The sequence below is a fragment of the Pelobates fuscus genome, chromosome 1 (assembly GCF_036172605.1).
Source record: "Pelobates fuscus isolate aPelFus1 chromosome 1, aPelFus1.pri, whole genome shotgun sequence".
NCBI lineage: Eukaryota > Metazoa > Chordata > Amphibia > Anura > Pelobatidae > Pelobates > Pelobates fuscus.
Window position 1 is genome coordinate 199362519 of NC_086317.1, and position 26819 is coordinate 199389337.

Genomic DNA, 26819 nt, shown 5'->3' on the forward strand with positions numbered 1-26819 from the left:
GGAAAAGCCTGTATAGTGAATCCAGGCGCAATCCTCTGCCAAAACAGCCAAATTGACATGGAGATTTTCCTGACAGGGCTTTATATGATTAAGATTTTGCGATTCCCAAATCATGTACGTTCTTGTGGTTGAATAAAAAAATGAAAATAAATAATAATTTGGGTTCTGCATGCGCAGACAAATGCAAACAAGTGCAGGGAGCTAACTTTATTTGGTGCAAAATAGAGCTTGCATTTTTTTCTAGAGGTTATTATTTTGAAGTCTTCAAAACTAATTACATAACCATAAAAATCATAAGGGGAGAACCGAAGTGACCACAATAAATGGCACATGCAGTATAACAAATGGGGGTCTCCAGTGCTGATCGAAGAATAACAATAAAAAAGGGAACAATGAATGGTAGGCAAATATTAAAAATCCTAAAATTTGCAGCCAAACTCAGAATTGATGTTATTATTATTATTTTTTTAATCAAATAGTAGTCAGGGTTATTGGCTCCACCAAAATGATTCCTCCACTAGAGACACGGATTTCAAACCGTCGCAGCATGTGTTTAGAACACGTCTTGTCGTAGCAAAGCTCGGAAACAATTACGTCATTTTCGTGCGTCGCCACTGCCGGTGAAAGCGGAAGTGTTTTGTAAGCAGTACATGGGGAGTTGAAGGATACTTGTCAGTGGCTACTGGATAGACTTTAGCTGGAATCCCATTGTAGGTTGTTACGCAGGAGGTGGGTCTTTTATATTTAAGATATGTTACCGATAAGTGCTGGTTGTAGATAAAGGGTGAAAGGAGCCAATGCATTGATACGATGCAGTGGATATAAAAGATACAACATATGTCACTATCAATCTCATCCCCAATCTCAGCTATGGGTGGGATTGATCTTCTAAATGGGACATGACACGGTTATGTTAAAGCAGTCCTTTCGTAATCCTAGTAGCCATAAGGGCTAAAAAGTTGTCTCTTTCGATTTGTTTATACCATACACTGCTGATGTACTACTTCTCTATCCTATGGCAACGAAATTAGTTTGAGTCCTAAAAATGTCTCAGTCATCACTTAAAATTAGTTTATTTACTAAACATTGCATTGTAGTGCATATAAAACCAAATTCAGGCTAAAATAACCAAGCAGGGTTATTCACTAAATTGAAATTTAGCAAAATAAACTTGAGTGGCAAAATTGGGGCTAAAATAGCCAAGATATTCCTAGTTTTTCGAATAACTCTAAAGCTGTTACTTTACCTGAGTGAAAGAGTTCTCTCAAATAATCTATATTTTGTAATCTGGTTTTAAGTTCAATACAGTTGTCTAACTTCTCATGGAAATACTTGCATCTAAACTTTATTCAAAACTACGTGCCAGAAACAAATCATGCCTAAGCCCTTCAGTTAAGGAAAAGATTGTACAACAAATGCTGATGCCAATCATTGATTATGGGGATGTAGTATATGCACCTGCACTGCAAACCCACCTTAATAAACTTAATACATTGTATAACTCACTTACACCATTGTGACATGCTAAAAGTACTAAACTGACTGTCGCAATCTTTGCAGCCTTGTGTTTAAACCCCTTAAGGACCAAACTTCTGGAATAAAAGAGAATCATGACATGTCACACATGTCATGTGTCCTTAAGGGGTTAAGAGCTTTTCTGGAAAACTCCCACCCTATCTGAGCAGAATGGGTGCCAACTCCCACCACCGTTAACCCTGCTAGTGTAATTAATGCAGTTTTTATAAACTGCAATAATTACCTTGCAGGGTTAAGTCCTCCTCTAGTGGCTGTCTATTAGACAGCCACTAGAGGGACCTCCGTGTTCAAAAAGGGTATTAAATGATACTGGATGTCCTCACGCTATGTGAGGACCTCCAGCGTCTCCGAAATCCCCATAGGAAAGCATTGAATAATTTGTTCCTATGGGGAGGTCTAATGCACGTGGGCGGCCCTTGCCACACATGCCCATTAGGTCTCCCCTGCCGGCTGACGTCGGCGGGGGAGGAGAGTAGGCGGAGCCTGATCCAGCGCCGAGGGACATTGGCGCTGGACTCTGGTAAGTCACTGAAGGGGTTTTAACTCCTTCCGCAACATTGGATGGGGGGGAGAGGGGCACTGCAGGGTGGGGCACTTCTTTGCCAACCTCTGAACGGAGTGTCATCAGTCAGTCACTCCATCCCTTTAGTGCGTGTGTTGAAGAGCAGAAGGATTACCTGTGAAGAGGTCTTGTCTGCTTTCATTGCCAATCAGTTTTTCAACCTAGAGTCTATGTCAAAGAATTTGTTGACCGGTTTTTCTCCCAATCTATATATTTGCTAGAAAAAAACACACAATATATAGATTACATTTTATGCTATTTTAAAAGAGCAAAGCTATTCTGTCCCAGGAGTCTGTGCTTTTCCGGAGAGTAATGCGATTTCATGGGTTACTTTATAGCAGAGGTGGGGAACCTTTGGCCCTCCAGATGTTTTGGATTACATCTCGCATAATTGTCTTAGAGCCATAATGCTAGCAAAGCATCAAGAGAGATGTAGTCCATGACATTTGGTGGGCAGAAGGTTCCCTACCCCAGCTTTTTTAGAGTGCCTGATTATGTGGAAACTCATGGAGAGTTGGTATGTGGTACAAATGTTATATCTGTCTGTCTATCTTTTCCTCATGGACTTCTAATGGACCAGCTCCTATTTATGCAAAGGGGTAGCAATATACTAAATGGCACATATGTTTTAAGTAGGGATATCCTTAAGTGGACACTACACACGCTATAAGTATTTTATCTCATTGAATTGTTTGTAGTGCTTGTAGTCCCTTGGTGCCCTTCCTCCATTCAGTGTTAAAACTTTCTTTAAGTGAATGAGGGTCCCTGGCCACTTACCACACAGCTTCCGATGGAGGTAAAGAGGCTCTGTGCCACCCCCTCCAAAAAAATTGAGTATTTCATAAATACTGCAATCCCTTGCTACTGCACACCAAGGGGCAATGTCACCATTGATGGTCTTTGCAAACTACGCAAAAATCCCAGAAGGTGACAGAGCTGCGTTAAAGGGACTCTCCAGACCCCTAAAGCTCTTCAGCTTTAAGGATCTGGAGAGTCGCTTTTTGCTTTCTATTCATTTTACAAAACAAAGTGCAGATTGCAATAGAAAATTAATTTGATAAATGTTTTGTACGTTACACCACCTGGCTGTCAATCAGACAACTGGTTCTGTTACTTCCTGGTTGTTTAGCTCAGTGGAACTAAACTCAAGAGGAACACAATTACCCAAAGCACCTGCCTTGCAAAGACGCCTCATTAAACTAAATTGGGAGGTCTATGATTGTTCAGTCACATAAAGTATGGGCTGGGAAAGAAGGGGAGGTCTGCAATGGCTGCAGGAAAGAGATCTGTAGCTCTTGTGATCTCTCTTTAGATATACTACTAGTTTTAAAAAAAAAATTAAATGCTTTCAATTTTGTTATTGTGGACGTATGTACTAAATGGTGATTTTCAATTTATTTTTTGCATTTGGGTGGAGGTGCCCCTTTAAGGCATAGATTACACTATACCTTAGCATACCAATTTATATCAGCAAAGGATGAGTGTCAAAGGTTGAAAGAAATCAGCCAAGACTCTCAGGGAATCAGCACTGCCCATTGCTATTCGGGCTAATGTATCCTCCTTAGCCCAATCAGCACAGGAGATGCTCTGCAGATAACTCTTATTTAGCATTAAAACATTATAAACTGTTTAACGCTGAATGCAAGGACAGTACCAGGGGACTCCTGACACTGACTATAACTACTTCAATAAGATATAAAAAATACTTCAACCGATATAAAATCTACTATTATTGCTGGCATTTATATAGCACAAACATATTCCCCAGTGCTTTACAGTTAAACAATGGGATTATTTAACAGTAATTTACATATACGGATAACTGACAAATAGGAACACACAAGCATTGAAGAAAGCCCTGCCCAAACATGCTTACAATCTAGGAATCACTTGCCTACATTTTTAGGTATGGATATAGCATGTCTGATTTAAAAGAAAAAACATTTAAAACTGTGAATGATACTATATTACTAATTCCATCATTTGTTTTCCAGCTTGGACAAACCATGTCATGGATACGTGATAAAGAGTTGTCATTGATTGAGCGTCTATGTGCAAATGTGCTGAAGGTAAGGCTTCTTTCATTTCAACATATTGTTTTGAAATTAGACACAAATATGACCTATTTACTAATATTACTTTAATATTGTATATTGTTCTTGTATCCTATCCTAAGATTGTATTTTGTTGTAGCTTCCAATTTGTTTCATACATTTTTTTATTTTTGCATTTAAAATCAAATCTTGCATTTGCAAAATAAGACAAATGACAGCTATCTGTCTAAAATAAAAATGCATTTTTCTCAGGTGTTGCTTAATAAAATTGTTTTGCAGCAAGCTTACCCCTTAAAATTATTTTTTTTCATTTAACTTGTCTTAGGAGCTGGATATTGCTGTAGTGGTGATGGCATTTTTATTTTTTTCTCCCCCTCTTTAGGCTGGCCCCATGCCCAAACATGTTGCTTTCATTATGGATGGGAACCGCCGCTATGCCCAGAAGTGCCATGTGGAGCGGCAGGAGGGCCACTCCCAGGGCTTCGAAAAGCTTGCAGAGGTTATAACATATACCAGGATGGGTTTCTAGATTTTGTGAGGTAGATGGCATATTAAGTTATCGTTCTATCTTACAGACTCTGCGTTGGTGTCTGAACTTGGGTATTTGTGAGGTGACCGTTTATGCCTTCAGCATTGAAAATTTTAAGCGTTCAGAAGAAGAAGTAGCTGGCCTCATGGAATTGGCTCGGCAGAAATTTATCCGACTACTGGAGGAGAAGTAAGGAGCCTGTGGGTGGGACAAGATTCAAGTACTGTTGTAGCAACTTAGCAAGGAGTGTTTTTTATTTTTTTTCCTCTTATTCTAGTAAAGGGTGTGATTTCAAAAATAGTAAGTATGTGGCAATTTAAAATTATAGTGTTGGTTTTGCAGTCACATGATATGTTTATATAGTATTTAAGATATCACTCTTGCATGACACATTTTCAAGGATATATTCTGATTTGCTACATTAATTAGTATGCCTGTATAGAATTTTAAAGGACACAAGCTGAAGGGTGTCCTATTTAGTTGTCTGTCCTTTTAGTTTGTTTGATTACTGATAAACACAACTAAATGTGTATTGTTGATAACTATGTACTGCGGATGTTAGGAATATTTCATGGCAGGTATGCTATCAACCTTTCTATACACAGGGACAAGCTGCAAAAACATGGTGTGTGTATTCGAGTTCTAGGAGACCTGACACTGCTTCCACTGGACATCCAAAAGTTGATTGCACAAGCAGTGCTTGAAACTAGAATCTACTCTAAGTAAGTGCATTTCAGGATCATAAACCACATAGTTATTGATGATGTATAAAAACTTGATGCAGGGGTGTGCACTCAATGTTCAAATCATATATAATAAATGTCCTATATATTTACTGATTATTCAGTCCATGCATTTAGGTTTGTGTTTTCTTGTTCTCATCACTTCTCTTCACTTCATCACTGACTAGGTTTAGAATTTTTTAATACCTCTATTCATACTCTTAACTCCCTTCTCTATTCCAAAACAACCAAGCCATTAACCCAGGGCTTGAAAAATTTGAAAACTCAATGAGAAAATGCAATTCTTAAAGGGACACTATAGTCACCAGAGCCACTACAACTAATTGGAGCAGATCTTCCATGGTCTTAGTCTGGTACGCTTGTAACCATCCAACAGCTACTCTGTGTATTCAGCATGATAGTCCCTTTTGCTCTTTTTTAGTTCTCGAAACCTCCGCTGCTATGCCTCTAAAGTGATGGCATAAAGGTCCAGGATGACCTCCTTTACCCGAGCATAGTTTTAGATATGTACATCTGGAACCGTCCGGTAAACTTCTGCTGCTCGGCCAGAGAGTTTGCCGACCAGGAGCGGGACACACACCGCAGGGTTGATGTTATGCAGGTTACACTGCCTTTCAAAGTCTTGGAGGAAGCCATCAACATCTTCCTCAGATTCAACAAATGATTTAGAGGCTTCATAGGGAATTTTTTTTTTCCCTTGGAGTTGGCTGACACTGATGCTGATCCCTCCAGAGATTGACAGTCTGATCCGAACTTTTTACTAAAATTCCGATTCGTCAGCCAAGCAATGGGACGAGGCACTGCTGGACTAATCCTCCTCCATGAGTTCAGCAACAAGGGTAGCTTTTGGACTTATTGCTTGCCCCTTGCTTCCAGGATCTCCTGGAGGGTGGTTAGCTTTAGCACTGCATATTTCGTCTCCATTCACCGTCCAATTGGAGACTCTGCTTCTCGGTAAGCTTATTTTCTTCCGCTGTGGCTGAGCTCCTATATCCTGACTGGATATCTCTGCTAATTTCCCCTCGTAGCTGGAAGAAGCGCTGGTTAGTGAATATAGTTTTTTCCCCCAGTTAACAGACGGCATTTGATTCTGGGAGTACAACTGTTTTTTATTGTCACAAGCACAGTCTTTGATACACGGACCCACAGCATGGCTTCGGTGAATGTGGCTTTGGCTGGTCAAATATTGGGAGCTTCTGCAGACTGAATAGGGGGCGCTCCCCCTGGTTCTCAGGGAGTGCCCCCAATTCTTGATTTTTCTGTTTTTCTAAATACATTCATGTAAACTTGGGGCATCCTGTGAAGCTTAAATTGTTTTCTTTAAAACCGTTATACATTGATGTACGTGATGGAGGGAGTAGCGCCTTAGGAGATTAGTCTATAGAGCTAAGAGTAGCTCTACTTTATAAGCCTGGGGATGCCTTTTCTGGTCTTAGCTTCAATGGCAAATACTTTAGGAAGTACGAAGGATAAACAAAAAGGGAATCCCAATCTAGTGTAATATGTTAGATTATAGGGGAAAAAAATCAAATAAGTGAACATACACTCAAAAATTTTGGAGCCTCCAGCTAGCTCCCAGAAAGCAGCATCCAGTGGTGTAATCCCCACTGAAGGATCTTGTTTGTTGATGGGAAATCTTGTGGTCTATCTATGCAGATAATAACAACAAATAAAAAACAATAAACAAATATTGGAGAGATACTCACTGTCATGGAGCAAAATATTGGTTTTCCTCAGTGTGCAGGACTTAGGTGTTATGTTCCCCACCAAAGTAATAAGTGGTCAAGCCGCAGTAATAGGAAACCGGGATATTGTAAAATAAACTACTTTATTCTTTAAATAGATGTAAAAGCAATATCATAGATTAATAACACTGACACATTTCACCTTCAGTAAGGCTTTCTCAAACTGTTCACTTTGAGAAAGTAATTTTGCATCAGTGTTATAAATGTTATGTTATGTTATGTTTACTCCTATTGTACTGCTCAGGCGTATAAAGTAGAGCTACTCATAGCTCTATAGACTAATCTCCTAAAACGTTACACCCTCCCTTCATCACACCCACCTTTTCTGGATTGGATCAAAGAGACTCTGGTTTGGGTTGTCTGAGCTGCTTCCACCACTCAACTGTTTGTGCTAGAAACCTAATGTCATGTAATATCCTAAAAAGCATTGTTCAGGACAACAGGGGACAAGAAAGGAAAATAACGTAAAACCGGGCCTTAAAACGGCCGGTCTTAACATAGGACAGAGAAAAGGCGCATTCGCATACAAGCAGAGATCAGGTTAACAGTGAAAACGATAACTAGCCAGAGTCAGGTACACAGTAATCAGTCAAGCAGGCAAACACAGGAAAGGGTTAAAGGAAAAACACAGAGTCAGAACAAAGCCAAGGTCAATACCAGAACAATAATACAAGGAACGCACTAAAGGGTACTGGAACAGAAACCACAATAAGGCACAGTGTACAGGGCTAGGGAGGTTTATATACCCTATCAATCACGTCATGCCAGCGCCCCCAAAACATGCATGCATGGGGTCGCTGGAATGACGTGGACCAATAGGACCCTGAAACTACCTGAGGCGCACATTGCCCCTTTGAGAATGTGATTGCAATTACCAAGCTTGCCACCATGTAGTTTTTGAGGGACACACTTATAAACACTTTTTTGTCTTATATTCATTGAAGGTGAAGGTCAGAAGGTATTCCTTCATGTGTGTTTTTAGAGCTGCTGGTTTTAGAGTCTGAATTGAAGCGCTTTTATCACACCTACTCCTTCTGGGAGCAATTGTTGAATCCTCTGAAGTACAGGCAGCGGGCTATGCGACTGGTTGTAACAGTCATCACTTGCGGCCTGCTCAGATAAAGCAGTGTACCGCTACACCTACCATATTTCACTGTTATTCATTGATGGATACACTTATTTGTTCTTTAATATGCTGCTGTTTTTAATAGATGTTTCCTGAATGTTTGCTTTGCCTACACATCTCGTAATGAGATTGCTAATGCAGTGAGAGAGGCTGCTTGGGGAGTGCAAGAAGGACTACTGGAACCTAGGTATGTACTTTTTCAACCAAATCACTTATTCTTTATATATTTTCTTCCCTGTGATTTACACATCTTATCTCCTCTCTCCTGGTTCCCACTCTCTCCAGTGATGTGTCTGAGTCTCTTATAGACCAATGTCTCTATACCTCAAAATCTACAGATCCCGACCTTCTCATCCGAACCTCAGGAGAGGTCCGTCTGAGCGACTTCCTTCTATGGCAGGCAAGTCTTCATTGTTTGCATGTCAATGCACCTCACTTTTTAGTAAGCAGTTATTTAAGATGTGTAACTTTTTTTCTGCCTCTCACTATAGACTTCCCACACGTGTCTAGTCTTCCAGTCTGTCCTGTGGCCAGAATATACATTTTGGAACTTGTGTGAAGCTGTTCTGAGATATCAGTACAATCACAGTGCCATCCAGGTGGGTGGATTGTTGTTTAAACTAATCTCTTCATATTCAATATCATCACAACTGTTTTGTCATCCATTCTTTACATTAACCTTCTCATGTTATTTTAGTTTTTGTTTTGTATCACACACTATACAAAGCACCATAAAATAAAATGTAATCAAGCCTCACATGTTTATCACTGTTCTTGCCAAAGTAACAGTATTGGTACCTTGAAAATTTCAGCTAGTTATGATTTATCCTATGCCAAGTAATGAGGACTGAACAAAATAAAAATGTGAACAGCTGTGAAGTTAAAAGGAAACTAAGGGAGGGGTAAAAATGACCCCCATTATTGAAAGATTTATATAGATAATTTGTTTGTGTGTGCATGTTATTATCATTGCCATTTATGTAGTGCCAACAGAGTCCATAGCGCTTTAAAATATATTAAGAAGGGGGATTTAACTATAAATAGGACAATTACAAGAAAACTTACAGGAACGATAGGTTGACGAGGACCCTGCTCAAACGAGCTTACAGTCTATAGGTGGTGGGGTGTAAAACACAATAGGACAGGAAATAGCAATCAAATAAGATGGGAGTGAAGCAGAGCTTGAGGAGAGTGCAGAGTGCTGCCCTTTAGGAGAGAGCAAGAGACAGGTGTGTGAGGTAGAGGTTACTCTGGGAGGCAATAAGCTTTCCTAAAGAGATGGGTTTTAAGGCACTTCTTAAATGATTGAAGACTAGGGGAGAGTCTGATGGCGGTAGGCAGGCTATTCCATAGGAAGGGAGCCACCCGCGAGAAGTCCTGCAAGCGTGAGTTGGCCGTACGCATGTGAGCAGTGGACAGGAGAAGGTCACGGGCAGAGTAGAGAGGCCGAGTAGGAGCATAACTATGGATATGTGAAGAGATATATGAGGGTCTAGAATTGGTCTATGCTTTATAGGTATGGGTTAGCACTTTGAATTGACGCCTATGAATTGAAGCCAATGTAAGGACTGACTGAGGCGTGAAGTGTGAGAGGACCGACTAGAGCGGAAAATCAGTCTGGAGGCAGCATTCATTACAGACTGTAGTGGGGCAATACGGTTTTTGGGTTGACCAATTAGGAGAGGGTTACAATAATCCATGCGGAAGTTACTAGAGCATGGACAAGTAGCATCTTAGTAGCATCTTGCGTAAGAAAGGGGCGGATGCGGGCTATGGTTTTATGATGGAATCTACAGGACTTGGTAACATGCTGGATGTGAGGCTCAAAGGTGAGGCCAGAATCAAGTATGACACCAAGAAAGCGCTTGCAAGGATGGACTGATGCCACTAACTTGAAGGGAGAGTGAAAGAGGAGGATCAATATTAGGAGGAGGAAAGACAATGAGCTCAGTTTTAGAGAGATTTAGTTTCTGAAAGCGGGAGGATATCCAGTCAGAGATGAAAGAAAGTAGAGCAGTGACACGTTGCAGGACGGCAGGGGAGAGGTCCGGGGAGCTGGGTGTCATCAGTGTACAGGTGGTAGTGGAATCCAAATGAGGTAATAAGTTTGCCAAGAGAGGCAGTATAGAGAGAAAATAGAAGGGAACCAAGGACAGAGCCTTGGGGGACTCCAACCGAGACAGGACGAAGGGAGGAGGTGCCATTAGAAAAGGAGACACTGAATGAGCCTTGGGAGAGATAAGAGGAAAGCCACGAGAGTCACAGAAGACCAAGTGATTGAAGAGTTTGAAGAAGGAGAGCATGATCAACGGTGGCAAAGGCAGCAGAGAGGTCAAGAAGAATTAGTATGGAGTAGTGGCCTTTGGATTTAGCTGCCTTTAGGTCGTTGGTAACTTTGATAAGATCAGTCTCCTTAGAGTGAAAAGGTCGGAAGCCAGATTGAAGAGGGTCAAAGAGAGCATTGGAATTGAGGAAGTGAGTCATACGGATAAAGACAAGTCTTTCTCGAAGCTTTGAGGAAAAAGGGAGCAGTTAGAGGGGGAGGACGGCTTAAGCGATGGGGTTTTTTTCAGGATAGGTACTCCAGTGGCATTTTTAAGGTCAGCAGGGACAATGCCAGAACAGAGAGAGCAGTTGAACATGTGTGTTAAAGAAGGCACAAGACATGGGGAGAGAGATCTGATAAGGTGAGATGGGACAGGATCAAGCGGGCAAGTGGTGGGGTAAGCGGAAAGGAGGAGCACAGCCACCTCTTCAGTAGCCGGGGAAAAAGTCTGAAGGGTAGAAAAGGCATGATCTACGTGTGGTCGAGAAAGGCAGGGTGGGGAGAATTCTTTCCTTAGCTGTTCAATCTTGTCAGTAAAGTAGCATGCAAATCTATCGGCTGTAAGGTTAGTTTGAGGGGTGGCCACAGCAAGGTGAAGAAGAGAGTTGAAGGTGTCAAAGAGAAGCCTAGGATTGCGGGAGCATGAACTAATGAGGATGGGTAGTGTTATATGTGGAGGTGGCCAGTGAGGGACAGGAGAGGAAAGGGATGGAAAGGAGTTGTGAATCAATATCAGCTGACAGCTGCTGGAGGCCAATAGAATTAAGTTTCCTCCTGAGTTGAGGGGGTTTAGGCTGAGGTTGTTGGGTGAAGGGATATTCAAGAGCAAATGATAAGAGGTGGGGGTCAGAGAGGGGAAATGGAGTGTTGGAGATATTAGACACTGTACATGCATAAGTGAAAATGAGGTCGAGGGTATTGCCAGCTACAAGGGTGAGAGAATTAGCCCACTGCGATAGCTCAAGGGAGGAAGTAATTGTAAGTAGTTTAGAGGCTGCTGAGGTCAGGGGTGGGTTAATGGGAATATTGAGGTCCACGATAATTAGGGGATGGTATGTTAGAGGAGAGGAAGTAGGGTAGCCAGGCAGCAAAGTGGTCAAAGGGGAGGGGCACCAGGGGGGGCGATATATAACGGCAATGTTAGCAGAGAAGGGTTTGAAAAGGCAAGTCGAATGGATTAAAAATTAGAGAAATAGAGGGAAGGGGGGTTGGGTTGAGGTTTGAAGGAGCAGTGATGGCGTCTTGTAATGGCGTGTGTGTGTATGTATGTATGTGTGTGTGTGTGTATGTATATGTGTATATATATGTATATGTGTATATGTATATATGTGTGTGTATATATGTGTGTATATGTGTATATATATATATATATGTGTGTGTGTGTGTGTGTATATATATATGTATGTGTGTGTATATGTGTATATATGTGTGTGTATATATACACTGCTCAAAATAATAAAGGGAACACAAAAATAACACATCCTAGTTCCGAATGAATTAAATATTCTTCTGAAATACTTTGTTCTTTACATAGTTGAATGTGCTGACAACAAATCACACAAAAATAAAATGGAGGTCTGGATTTGGAGTCACACTCAAAATTAAAGTGGAAAAACACACTACAGGCTGATCCAACTTTGATGTTATGTCCTTAAAACAAGTCAAAATGAGGCTCCGTAGCGTGTGTGGCCTCCACGTGCCCGTATGACCTTCCTACAATGCCTGTGCATGCTCCTGATGAGTTGGCGGATGGTCTCCTGAGGGATCTCCTCCCAGACCTGGACTAAAGCATCTGCCAACTCCTGGACAGTCTGTGGTGCAACGTGACGTTGGTGGATGGAGCGAGACATGATGTCCCAGATATGCTCAATTGGATTCAGGTCTGGGGAACGGGCGGGCCAGTCCATAGCATCAATGCCTTCGTCTGACACACTCCAGCCACATGAGGTCTAGCATTGTCTTGCATTAGGAGGAACCCAGGGCCAACCGCACCAGCATATGGTCTCACAAGGGGTCTGAGGATCTCATCTCTGTACCTAATGGCAGTCAGGCTACGTCTAGCGAGCACATGGAGGGCTGTGCGGCCCCCCAAAGACATGCCATCCCACACCATTACTGACCCACTGCCAAACCGGTCATGCTGGAGGATGTTGCAGGCAGCAGAACGTTCTCCACGGCGTCTCCAGACTGTCACATGTGCTCACTATGAACCTGCTTTCATCTGTGAATGGCGCCAGTGTCGAATTTGCCAATCTTGGTGTTCTCTGGCAAATACCAAACGTCCTGCACGGTGTTGGGCTGTAAGCACAACCCCCACCTGTGGACGTCGGGCTTTCATACCACCCTCATGGAGTCTTTTTCTGACCGTTTGAGTAGACACATGCACATTTGTGGCCTGCTGGAGGTCATTTTGCAGGGCTCTGGCAGTGCTCCTCCTGTTCCTCCTTGCACAAAGGCGGAGGTAGCGGTCCCGCTGCTGGGTTGTTGCCCTCCTACGGCCTCCTCCACGTCTCCTGATGTACTAGCCTGTCTCCTGGTAGTGCCTCCATGCTCTGGACACTACGCCGACAGACACAGCAAACCTTCTTGCCACAGCTCGCATTGATGTGCCATCCTGAATGAGCTGCACTACCTGAGCCACTTGTGTGGGTTGTAGACTCATGCTACCACTAGAGTGAAAGCACCGCCAGCATTCAAAAGTGACCAAAACATCAGCCAGGAAGCATAGGAACTGAGAAGTGGTCTGTGGTCACCACCTGCAGAACCACTCCTTTATTGGGTGTGTCTTGCTAATTGCCTATAATTTCCACCTGTTGTCTATCCCACTTGCACAACAGCATGTGAAATTGAATGTCACTCAGTGTTGCTTCCTAAGTGGACAGTTTGATTTCACAGAAGTGTGATTGAATTGGAGTTACATTGTGGTATTTAAGTGTTCCCTTTATTTTTTTTGAGCAGTATGTATGTGTGTATATACCGTATATACTCGAGTATAAGTAGAGTTTTTCGGCACATTTTTTGTGCTGAAAAACCCCAACTCGGCTTATACTCAAGTCAATGTCTGTATTATGTCAACTTACATTGCCATAATACAGACTGGGGGCTGGCAGAGAGCTCTAACCTCTCCTGCAGCTCCTGTCAGCTCCCTCCTCCTCCGTGCCGGCCCGGTCAGCACCTATGTCAGCTCCCAGTGTAAGTCTCGCGAGACTTACACTGTGAGCTGACAGGGGAGCTGGCCGGACCGGCGCGGAGGAGGAGGGAGCTGACAGGAGCTGCAGGAGAGGTAAGAGCTCTCTGCCAGCCTCCTTCACTGAACTGCCAATGCCACTGGACCACCAGGAAGTGAGAGCCCCCCTCCCTGCCATTTATCAAGCAGGGAGGGGGGACAAAATTAAATAAATATATAATAATAAAATAAAAAATAATAAATTATTAAAATAATTAAAAAAAATATATAATAAAAATGCCCACCCCCCACCAAGGCTCTGCAACATACACACACACACACACTGCATTTATTATATACACACACTGTAAATAAATATTCAATTAATATATTTTTTTTAGGATCTAATTTTATTTAGAAATTTACCAGTAGCTGCTGCATTTCCCACCCCAGTCTTATACTCGAGTCAATAAGTTTTCCCAGTTTTTGGGGGTAAAATTAGGGGCCTCGGCTTATATTCGGGTCGGCTTATACTTGAGTATATACGGTGTGTATGTATGTGTGTATATATATATATATATATATATATATATATATATATATATATATATATATATATATATATATATATAAATAGAAAAAATTCCAAAAGCCAGGCACTCCTCCTTTCAACTAGCTTAAAGTATTATAAGCCCAGGTGCAATCCCGCGTTATATACATAAAAAAGTAATGAAGGGAGCACACTAGGTCTTAAAAATAGTGCAATATTATTTACTGCATTCCAAAGAATACATCGCTGTGGTATACAAACAAATCAACGTTTCGACCCTGCTGGGTCTTTATCAAGATCACAGTGCAAAATGAAAGTTACTTACAATTTATACATAATCGTGTGTTAAGCTTACCATTAAGATGATCGGACAGCCTGTAGACTGAAAACCCGGAAGTGAGAACCACCCCGTGACATCGTGCGTGCGACGTATTGCGTATTGCGTGAATAGCGTAGTTGCTAGGTAACTACGTCCAAGGAGTACAAACGTATTGCGTATTGCATAAATAGCGTAGTTGCTAGGTAACTACGTCCAAGGAATAAAAACAAACGCCCGATAGAGGCAAAACGAAAACGAAGAGGCTACACCAGCCTACCGACATATACACACAGGAAAACTAAGCCCATCTCCCCAGAATCTGCATGTGTGCATCTATGTGCGTGCTAGAACTAAGTGCAGTGAAACAAAAGTGCATAAAAACATCGAAGTGAAAACCCTAGAGTGTGCAAACTGTGTACATACAATATCATATGCAGATAAGGATCGGGCTAGGTCATATATCAAAAAATGGTTACAAGGTCACATTGTAATATCTACCAATACAAGGTATATGGGCATTGTAGTATATACCACTACAGGGTACATGAGTTTAACCTTTATTACTGTACCATAGTATAGGCATTTGAGCTGGAAGCATGAAATTATAGTGTGGCTAGACTTACTATATTCATATAAGTATGTACAATTGTATCCCACATACAGATTTATTCTGTGACAATCTGAACCTATTTTCACCTAATCTGTTATTTCTACCCTCCATATTAGGGACTCTTTACTGACTCGCCTTTAAATCTATTCCGTGTATGTAACACGTCAAAGATCAAACTGTAGTAGCTGATTTACTTATTGCAGAATAAACTGTGTGGGTTTGTACATTATAAAGTAGTGGATTATTCTATAGTATAGAGATCGGGAATTGCAGCTTGGTTATCAAGTCTAACAAGAAGTGTACTATGGAGCTGCAGGAATGATTTTCAGAATACTAGATAATATCCTATATGGGCATAATTCAATTTATAGCTATAGGGATCCTAATTTAAAGAAACATGGACAATACAAGATGTTCATTAAGTCCATTTGGGGTCACTGTGTTGAGGTGATGAATCCAATGGGCCTCGCGTTGTAGGAGCAACTTGGATCTATCACCTCCTCTCGGTTGTGCCGGGACATGGTCGATTGCAATGAACCGTAATGAAGGTAAATGATGGTTACTGGCCAAAAAATGTTTCGCAACGGGTTTTTCAGGTCCGTTGGTCTCTGAACGCCGTCATTATTCCGGACCGGTGTCCCCTAATCCGGTCTCTCAAAGTCATATCGGTTTTACCGACGTACGAGAGTCCACAGGGGCACGTGATCATATATATGACGTGTGTAGTCATACACGTAATGTAGTGTTTAATTGCCATTCTTTTGCCACTATGGGGATGGGCAAATGTCGATCCTGTCAGCATATGGCTGCAGGTAACGCATCCGCTACATTTGAAGCAGCCTTTTTTGTGGATAAGAGGTGGTTTGGCATAGCAGTGCCGAGGATCTTTCTGAACCAATAGGTCCCTTAGGTTGCGGCCCCGTCTGTAACTAATCGTAGGGCTCTGTTTGAATTTTTTTAGGGAGATTTGGGTCTGATTGAAATATATTCCAGTTTTTATATATGGATTTTTTAAGTGACGAAGTTGCCGTGTTGTATGTCAGAGGAAGAAAGAGCTTATCCTTTATATTGGACTTGGTGGTTTTAGTCCGTTTGAATTTACTCAGAGCTTTATCCTGTGCGGTATCCAGTGTCCTGGGATGGAATCCCCTTGCTAAGAAGCGATCACGGACTTCTTGTAGTTGCTCTTCGCATTTACTCGAGTTACTATTAAACCTTAGCACTCGTAGGAACTGTGATATGGGTAGAGAGTCCTTAATGTGTTGAGGAGGATGGAAGCTGGTAGCCGATAATAATGTATTACGGTCGGTCACCTTTCTGTATAAGGTGAACCCCAGCCGGTTCTCTTCCTTAAAGATGGAAACATCTAGGAATTCAATGTTGGTATTATGCCAGCTCAGTGTAAGCGTTACCGGAATTGGTAAGGTGTTGATATTTTTCACCATCTCCTCAAGTGTGGTGATGGTCCCTTTCCAGATTATGAAGATATCATCCACATATCTCAGGTATTTAATTATCTGGTGTTGGTATTTAGGGAGGATGTGCGTGTTCTCAAACCAATACATAAATCCATTGGCATATGCCGGTGCCATGGCCGCCCCCATGGCAGTGCCGGAGGTCTGCAAATAAAAATGCTCTTCGAATTTAAAGTAATTGCAAGTTAGAGCAATATCAAGCCATTCCATTAAATATGGAATCGGAGGACCTTGGTATGTCGCATCTTGCTGTAAAATTTCACTGATGGCTTCGATACCTTCCTGTTCTGGTATTATGGTGTAAAGACTTTTGACATCCATAGTAGCTAAAATGATTTCTGTATCGGTTAGCTTTATATTTTCTATCTGGCTGATAAAATGCTGAGTATCGAGTAAGCACGTAGATAGTTTTCTTATACTGCTGTTAATATGGAAGTCGATGAATTGGGCAATGGGCTCTAATAACCCTTCTTTCGCCGACACGATGGGCCGGCCAGGTGGATGCTCGGCATCCTTGTGTATTTTTGGTAGGGTATACATCACCGGGTGCTTAGGATGTTTTACATATAGAAATTCGGCAGTATGTTCATCCAAATAGCGATGTGCCAATCCTTCCCCAATCAATGCTGTAATCCTCTTCTGGAATTTCAAAACTGGATCAAATGTGAGTTTTAGATATGTTGACTCCTCTTGTAGTTGTTGTAGAATTTCATTCCTGTAGTCCTCATAAGATTGGATTACCACGGCACCACCCTTATCCGCAGGTCGAATAATGATTTTAGGATCTTGCATTAGGTCCTTGAGTGCTATATGTTCTTCTGGTGACAAATTATCCCGGTGGGAGGATGGTATGGTGCATGGCAATTTGATTTCATGTCGTATAGTTTGCATAAAAGTCTTGATCGAGGGATTAGGTGTATAGGGATTAGGGAATCGGCCTCAGATGGGGATACCCGCATCGATCAACAATCTTCGAAACAGGTTACTTTTTTAAAAATAGGAGAACATTCAAACGATCCACCACGGATATACAATACCAACAGACGGGATGGAAGAGACGTAAGAGACACCCCAGACGTGGACAAAAGGGTCACAAGAAATACAGGCAACACAGGAAAACCTCCCAGACAACGGAGGTAATACCGATATTTAATTTATCACAGAAAATACTGGACCATAACCACCTCTCGGTTTTACAGAAAGGACTTACATTTATACCAGTCACTCGTCCGAAACCATTCGAGATGGCAATCGATTTATATAAACTCCAAAGAACTCTCTATAGCCATGAGATTATGAAAGAGAGGCCTACAAGTAAAGCATATGTGTTCCCAACACGGAACAAAAAGGACATATATACACCTAATCCCTCGATCAAGACTTTTATGCAAACTATACGACATGAAATCAAATTGCCATGCACCATACCATCCTCCCACCGGGATAATTTGTCACCAGAAGAACATATAGCACTCAAGGACCTAATGCAAGATCCTAAAATCATTATTCGACCTGCGGATAAGGGTGGTGCCGTGGTAATCCAATCTTATGAGGACTACAGGAATGAAATTCTACAACAACTACAAGAGGAGTCAACATATCTAAAACTCACATTTGATCCAGTTTTGAAATTCCAGAAGAGGATTACAGCATTGATTGAGGAAGGATTGGCACATCGCTATTTGGATGAACATACTGCCGAATTTCTATATATAAAACATCCTAAGCACCCGGTGATGTATACCCTACCAAAAATACACAAGGATGCCGAGCATCCACCTGGCCGGCCCATCGTGTCGGCGAAAGAAGGGTTATTAGAGCCCATTGCCTAATTCATCGACTTCCATATTAACAGCAGTATAAGAAAACTATCTACGTGCTTACTCGATACTCAGCATTTTATCAGCCAGATAGAAAATATAAAGCTAACCGATACAGAAATCATTTTAGCTACTATGGACGTCAAAATTCTTTACACCATAATACCAAAACAGGAAGGTATCGAAGCCATCAGTGAAATTTTACAGCAAGATGCAACATACCAAGGTCCTCCGATTCCATATTTAATGGAATGGCTTGATATTGCTCTAACTTGCAATTACTTTAAATTCGAAGAGCATTTTTATTTGCAGACCTCCGGCACTGCCATGGGGGCGGCCATGGCACCGGCATATGCCAATGGATTTATGTATTGGTTTGAGAACACGCACATCCTCCCTAAATACCAACACCAGATATTTAAATACTTGAGATATGTGGATGATATCTTCATAATCTGGAAAGGGACCATCACCACACTTGAGGAGATGGTGAAAAATATCAACACCTTACCAATTCCGGTAACGCTTACACTGAGCTGGCATAATACCAACATTGAATTCCTAGATGTTTCCATCTTTAAGGAAGAGAACCGGCTGGGGTTCACCTTATACAGAAAGGTGACCGACCGTAATACATTATCGGCTACCAGCTTCCATCCTCAACACATTAAGGACTCTCTACCCATATCACAGTTCCTACGAGTGTTAAGGTTTAATAGTAACTCGAGTAAATGCGAAGAGCAACTACAAGAAGTCCGTGATCGCTTCTTAGCAAGGGGATTCCATCCCAGGACACTGGATACCGCACAGGATAAAGCTCTGAGTAAATTCAAACGGACTAAAACCACCAAGTCCAATATAAAGGATAAGCTCTTTCTTCCTCTGACATACAACACGGCAACTTCGTCACCTAAAAAATCCATATATAAAAACTGGAATATATTTCAATCAGACCCAAATCTCCCTAAAAAATTCAAACAGAGCCCTACGATTAGTTACAGACGGGGCCGCAACCTAAGGGACCTATTGGTTCGGAATGATCCTCGGCACTGCTATGCCAAACCACCTCTTATCCACAAAAAAGGCTGCTTCAAATGTAGCGGATGCGTTACCTGCAGCCATATGCTGACAGGATCGACATTTGCCCATCCCCATAGTGGCAAAAGAATGGCAATTAAACACTACATTACGTGTATGACTACACACGTCATATATATGATCACGTGCCCCTGTGGACTCTCGTACGTCGGTAAAACCGATATGACTTTGAGAGACCGGATTAGGGGACACCGGTCCGGAATAATGACGGCGTTCAGAGACCAACGGACCGAAAAACCCGTTGCGAAACATTTTTTGGCCAGTAACCATCATTTACCTTCATTACGGTTCATTGCAATCAACCATGTCCCGGCACAACCGAGAGGAGGTGATAGATCCAAGTTGCTCCTACAACGCGAGGCCCATTAGATTCATCACCTCAACACAGTGACCCCAAATGGACTTAATGAACATCTTGTATTGTCCATGTTTCTTTAAATTAGGATCCCTATAGCTATAAATTGAATTATGCCCATATAGGATATTATCTAGTATTCTGAAAATCATTCCTGCAGCTCCATAGTACACTTCTTGTTAGACTTGATAACCAAGCTGCAATTCCCGATCTCTATACTATAGAATAATCCACTACTTTATAATGTACAAACCCACACAGTTTATTCTGCAATAAGTAAATCAGCTACTACAGTTTGATCTTTGACGTGTTACATACACGGAATAGATTTAAAGGCGAGTCAGTAAAGAGTCCCTAATATGGAGGGTAGAAATAACAGATTAGGTGAAAATAGGTTCAGATTGTCACAGAATAAATCTGTATGTGGGATACAATTGTACATACTTATATGAATATAGTAAGTCTAGCCACACTATAATTTCATGCTTCCAGCTCAAATGCCTATACTATGGTACAGTAATAAAGGTTAAACTCATATACCCTGTAGTGGTATATACTACAATGCCCATATACCTTGTATTGGTAGATATTACAATGTGACCTTGTAACCATTTTTTTATATATGACCTAGCCCGATCCTTATCTGCATATGATATTGTATGTACACAGTTTGCACACTCTAGGGTTTTCACTTCGATGTTTTTATGCACTTTTGTTTCACTGCACTTAGTTCTAGCACGCACATAGATGCACACATGCAGATTCTGGGGAGATGGGCTTAGTTTTCCTGTGTGTATATGTCGGTAGGCTGGTGTAGCCTCTTCGTTTTCGTTTTGCCTCTATCGGGCGTTTGTTTTTATTCCTTGGACGTAGTTACCTAGCAACTACGCTATTTATGCAATACGCAATACGTTTGTACTCCTTGGACGTAGTTACCTAGCAACTACGCTATTCACGCAATACGCAATACGTCACACGCACGATGTCACGGGGTGGTTCTCACTTCCGGGTTTTCAGTCTACAGGCTGTCCGATCATCTTAATGGTAAGCTTAACACACGATTATGTATAAATTGTAAGTAACTTTCACTTTGCACTGTGATCTTGATAAAGACCCAGCAGGGTCGAAACGTTGATTTGTTTGTATACCACAGCGATGTATTCTTTGGAATGCAGTAAATAATTTTGCACTATTTTTAAGACCTAGTGTGCTCCCTTCATTACTTTTTTATATATATATATATATATCTATATCTCTATCTCTCTCTCTCTCTCTCTCTCTCTCTCTCTCTATATATATATATATCTATATATCTCTATATATCTCTATATATATATCTATATCTATATATATATCTATATCTATATATATATCTATATCTATATATATATCTATATATATATATATATATATATATATATATCTGTAGGTAGGTCTATCCAACATGGAAGAAACCTCCAGTTAGTAGCATCTTAAATGGGGTCTATTCTTCTCCCTTAAACTCCAGCAGAGGATTATAGGATAAGTAGGTAATTCCAAAGTGCAGTTTCACTTGAGCTAGAAGATTTCTAGTTGTTTATGCCCCTTAACTACTATCAGTTTGCACATTCCTTGGTTCATTGTTTTGTGAATTGTGCTATGGACAGTTCTCTGCAGAGCTAAGATCTGCAACCGGTGTCCCTTCCAAAACGTGGGACAAAACAGCTTTCTTAGAGCTGAGAGAAGGCCTAGCAATCGATGCATCGCCACTTTTGCAATAATGCAAGTTTGTGACGGTGCATATTTGGGTATAGTGCAAGTCTTAATGAGAAGCAGTCACTTCTCTTGAACCATCACTATTTAATACAAATTGAAAGTGCGTGTAACTTATTTTAAACTTTTTTTTTTCTTTACATGATGCTCTTTATTTATTTTTTAATTCAATTATTATTAACTTCCAAATTTACAAAGAAGAAAGACGGAGAAAAATTTACATTATGTCAAGGTTAAATATATTTTCTTGCCTAATCATGGGAACATTTAACTAATGTTTTAGCTCCTCCCCCTAACCAATAGGACAGGAAAAACAAACAAATAATTAAAGAATCACTATAGGGTCAGGAACACAAACATGTATTCCTCACCCTATAGTGTTAAAACCACCATCTAGCCCCCCTGGGCCCCTCATGACTCCATAAATATAGCAAAATTTTACTGTATTCAAGCCTGAAGCTGTAGATCTGCATGCTGTTTGCCTCAAAATAAAAATGCAGTCTGCTGACATCATCAGAAGTGGTAGCCTGATCCAATCGCAATGCTTCCCCATAGGATTGGCTGAGACTGACAAGGAGGCAGATCAGGGCCAGAGCCAGCACAATTCAAGCACAGCCTTGCCAATCAGCATCTACTCATAGAGAGGAATTGAATCAATGAATTTCTATGAGGAAAGTTCAGTGTCTGCATGCAGAGGGAGGAGACACTGAATGTTTGGATGCATTTTAGGCAGCCATGACCCAGGAAGGATCTCTAACAGCCATCTAAGGAGTGTCCAGTGAAGTTATCACTAGGCTGTAATGTAAACACTGCATTTTCTCTGAAAAGACTGTGTTTACAGCAAAAAGCCTGAAGATAATGATTTTACACACCAGAACAAATTCAATAATCTGTAGTTTTCTGGTGACTATAGTATCCCTTTAAGATTAGGTTATAAAAGGATCCTCTTGACCTTCACATCGGTCTTTTTTTTTTTCTTGTCCTCTTAGCCATAAGGACAGACTTAATTTTATGTAAAAAAATTATAATAATGTTATGCTCACCCGTCTGTTTGTTGACAGTATTCTTCCTGAAGAGGTCAGCCTCCCTCTCCAGGAAGCACCAGGCACATGTTTCTCATCCCATCTCTTTGTTGTTGGGAACCCCTGGAGGTCACAGAGGTTATGTTCCTTCCGGTGTACCGCTCTGAGGATTGAGTCAGGATTCAACATCTTTTGGTTTGCAGTAGCGCCTTTTTACCTTTGAATTTCAGATCTTTTCAAGATAATCACGGAATCTTTATCGTCTCACGAATGCAACATTCATGACTGATTTCAAGCTTTAGCGTTATGAATTTTATGGAGCCTGTTCATATCCTGAATGCAGGCGCCATTTGGATGCGTGCGCAAATCACATATAATGAATGAGGGCTTTTATGTCCTCGTCCAAGATGGTGGTGCGGAGCCTCATGCCGCAGGTGCAAAGATTTAAAGTGAAAGCACACCAGAATTCAGTTCCAACATCTGTTCTTCTGGACTCTGGGAAAGTATGTTACCTGTTTTTTGTTTCATGTTGCTTTATGGGTTTCCTTTCTAAATTTTAGCGTATTTGGATAATAGATGCTCTTTCTCCAACTTAAGCAAAGTCATCTGGATAAGGCCATCAGTAAGCATTAATTTTAACTTCATTCATAACTTAATAAAAAGAGTGCAGTAGAGATTATTGGCTTTTTGACTTCTGTATTTACAGCCCTCAAGATCTCCTTTTAGGAGAAGGGAGAAACTGGTGGCCTGTTCAGGATGCGGTCCCAGACCCTTGGATAGCTCCAGGCTTTGCAAAAAATGTCTAGCCTTGATTGCAGGAGACTATAAAAAGATTAAATCACCACAAGCCTAAACTTCAGCACAAGATATAGCTTATTGAAATAAATAGGCTGTGATTGAAGGCATTGAAAAATCCAATAGACAGAAGAGACCCAGACGGAAAAGCTTCCAATTAGACTTATAATTCCAAGGAAGAATACTACCACAATACCATATCTCTGGATTTAGAGTCTGTATCTTCCACTGTAGACGATAATGCCCAATATTCTTGTCCTTTGGACGCTAAGGCTATTGCACATATAATAGCTTTACTCAGGAAGACTTTGGAAATCGCAGAGGACTTTTGGAAAGCTTTAGCCTGGGATAAACATTTTGGGGATCTTAGCAGGAGAAAGCCTTTATTCCCACTACATAGGTCCATTTAGGATCTGATGAAATCAGAATGGAACTATCCATAGAATAGATTTACACTTCAAGGAAGATTACTAAATTATATCTAATTAGGGAAGAAGACTCTAAATTGTGGATGGCTAATCATAAAATGGACACTCCATTGATACAAGTTGCCAAGTGCTATACTTTACCGATCAACAGTAATTCTTCTTTTAGAGATCAGATGGAAGGATTGATGCCAACCTACAGAAATCCTGTTTATCAGCCGGTCTTGGTTGTCACCCTGCTGTATCCATTGCTGCAATGTCAAGAGTCCTTAGATCATGGAAATTGGGTATTGAGGATGACCTAGACAAGGGCATTCGAAGAAGACATCTAGCAGAATCTTTGCAAGACGTTGAACTGGCTAGTGAATGGCTATTATAAGCATTCACAGACCTTATCAAGGTCCTTTTTAAAGTTATGGGATTATTTATTTCAGCCAGAAGAGTACTTTGGCTTAGATCTTGGGGAGCTAATATTGCCTCTAAACATAACTGATGTCCTATTCAGCAAACCTCAAGAAGATGCCATCCAGCATCAGCAGATGTTAAACAAATACTTCTTCCTCAACATAGAAGAGCCAGTAGAAACTAGGAACGTTGTCCATATACAGACCAAACTTCATAGAGACCGCAAAATATCTAGACCAGGACGGGAATACACCAGAGCATCTAACTGGAGAAGTGGTCAATCCAATAAATTGACCAGAGGTAAGACTTCTTCCTAAATATTTCTGATGGTGTCTTTACCTCGGCTTCTTGTGCAGGTGCCAGACTTTGGCATTTTCAGGAAGCCTAGGAAATCATCCCATATTAATGGGTAAAATCAATCATTTCAAGAGGTTACACTCTGGAATTCAAGGATTCTTACCCACCTCCAAGATTCATAGCCACAAGACTTCCTTATATGACTCAGAAAAGAGATGCTCTACTTCTATAAACCAATACCCTACTTGCTCAAGAAATGATTGTTCAGGTCCTAAAAAAACAGTTCCAAGGATTCTTGGAATTGTTGTTCCTAGTAAAGAAACCAGGAGGGAAATGGAAACCCATTCTGGATCTTCATCGGTTAAACCTATTTTTGAATATCAAGAAATTCTGCATGGAACCCATGCGTTCCATTATTCATGTAATACATTGGTCTAGATGAAAATTCTTGTTCTTGGGGAGAACATTGGCTTAAAAATAGAATACAGAGAGTTGTCATTAATGGTACAGAGGTGGCAAGTGGTGTCCCTCACGGTTCCGTTTTGGGACCTCTTTTATTTAACATGTTTATAAATGATCTTGAAAAAAGCATTGAAAGTCATGTTTCAGTGTTTGCAGATGACACAAAACTCTGTGAAATAATACATTGTGAGCAAGTTATTACTTTGCTGCAGAGGGATTTAGATAGACTGGGGGACTGGGCACTCAAATGGCAGATGACATTTAATCTAGAAAAATGCAAAGTTATGCACTTAGGAGTCAAGAATGGTCAAGCAACTTATTCCCTTAATGGAAGCGAATTAGAAATAACCACACATGAGAATGACTTTGGAATTGTTGTAGACAACAAACTGTGCAACAATGTGCAATGTCAATCAGCAGTGGCTAAGACCAGTAAGGTATTGTCATGCATGAAAAGGGGCATTAATTCTCGGGATGAGAATATAATTTTGCCTCTTTGTAAATCGCTGGTAAGTCCACATCTTGAATATGCTGTGCAATTTTGGGCACCTGTTCTAAACAAGGACATTATAGCACTAGAAAAAGTGCAGAGTTGGGCTACAAAATTAATAAAAGGAATGGCACATTTTAGCTATGAAGAAAGGTTAACAAATTTAAACCTCTTTAGTTTAGAAAAACATCGCCTCACAGGGGATATGATAACATTATACAAATATATTTGTGGTCAATCCAAACCATTGTGTGGAAATCTATTCACAAACATGACTTTACATAGGACACAAGTTCATGCATTTAGACTGGAAGAAAGAAGATTTAGTCTAAGACGACGGAAAGGTTTTTTACCGTAAGATCAATAGGAATATGTAATTCTCTGCCTGAAGAAGTGGTTTTATCAGAGTCCGTACAGATGTTTAAACAGCAACTAGATCAGGCATTGGCAACCTTCGGCACTCCAGATGTTTTGGACTACACCTCCCATGATGCTTTGCTAGCATTATGGGGGATGTAGTCTACAACATCTGGAGTGCCGAAGGTTGCCTACCCCTGATATAAATGCATACTTGCAAAAACAGAATATTCAAGGATATCATTTTTTAATGTAGGGTAAATGCTTCTTGATCCAAGGATTAATCTGACTACCATTCTGGGGTCAAGAGGCAATTTTTTTTCCTAGTTTGTTGCTAAACTGGAAGTGCTTCAAACTGGGTTTATTTATTTTTTTTTTTTTTTTGCCTTCTTTTGGATTAAATGCAAAAAACTAATGTGAGGAAGGCTGAACTTGATGGACACGTCTCTTTTCAGCCTATGTAACTATGTAATCATAGTTCCCTCCAGGTGTGTCTATCTCATATAAGGAAGCCCATCCTTCTTTCCCGGATGTGGGAAACCAGGTCTCCAGCACTGGCAAGGTTTTTTTATGAAAATTATGGGGACTCTTTCCTCCACAATAGTCCTTGATGGGCACAGTGGAACCCTTGACCTCTTCGGGAGTATTTTCTCAGCCATTTCGATACCAGCTCTCAAGACTGGTAACGGACATCCCAATTTCATAAAAAATTGAAGACCTCAGATAGTGGCTATCATGGAACAATCTCTCCAAGGGATTTCCTTGGAAAGAAATTGTATGGATAGTCATTACAACAGATG

The 26819-nt window shown here is 40.9% G+C and overlaps 1 protein-coding gene across 1 annotated transcript in view; it reads left to right on the plus strand.

Annotated features, from left to right (window-relative positions):
* The first annotated feature begins 615 nt into the window (after positions 1 to 615).
* Positions 616 to 26819, plus strand: part of DHDDS (dehydrodolichyl diphosphate synthase subunit) — a 48087-nt gene continuing 21883 nt past the window's right edge. The window contains exons 1-8 of the mRNA XM_063453343.1: positions 616 to 729; positions 4093 to 4167; positions 4535 to 4651; positions 4728 to 4870; positions 5287 to 5403; positions 8381 to 8482; positions 8581 to 8695; positions 8787 to 8894. Of these exons, the coding sequence (XP_063309413.1) occupies positions 4105 to 4167; positions 4535 to 4651; positions 4728 to 4870; positions 5287 to 5403; positions 8381 to 8482; positions 8581 to 8695; positions 8787 to 8894 (765 nt within the window). The 5' untranslated portion in view covers positions 616 to 729; positions 4093 to 4104. The remainder of the gene's footprint in view (positions 730 to 4092; positions 4168 to 4534; positions 4652 to 4727; positions 4871 to 5286; positions 5404 to 8380; positions 8483 to 8580; positions 8696 to 8786; positions 8895 to 26819) is intronic.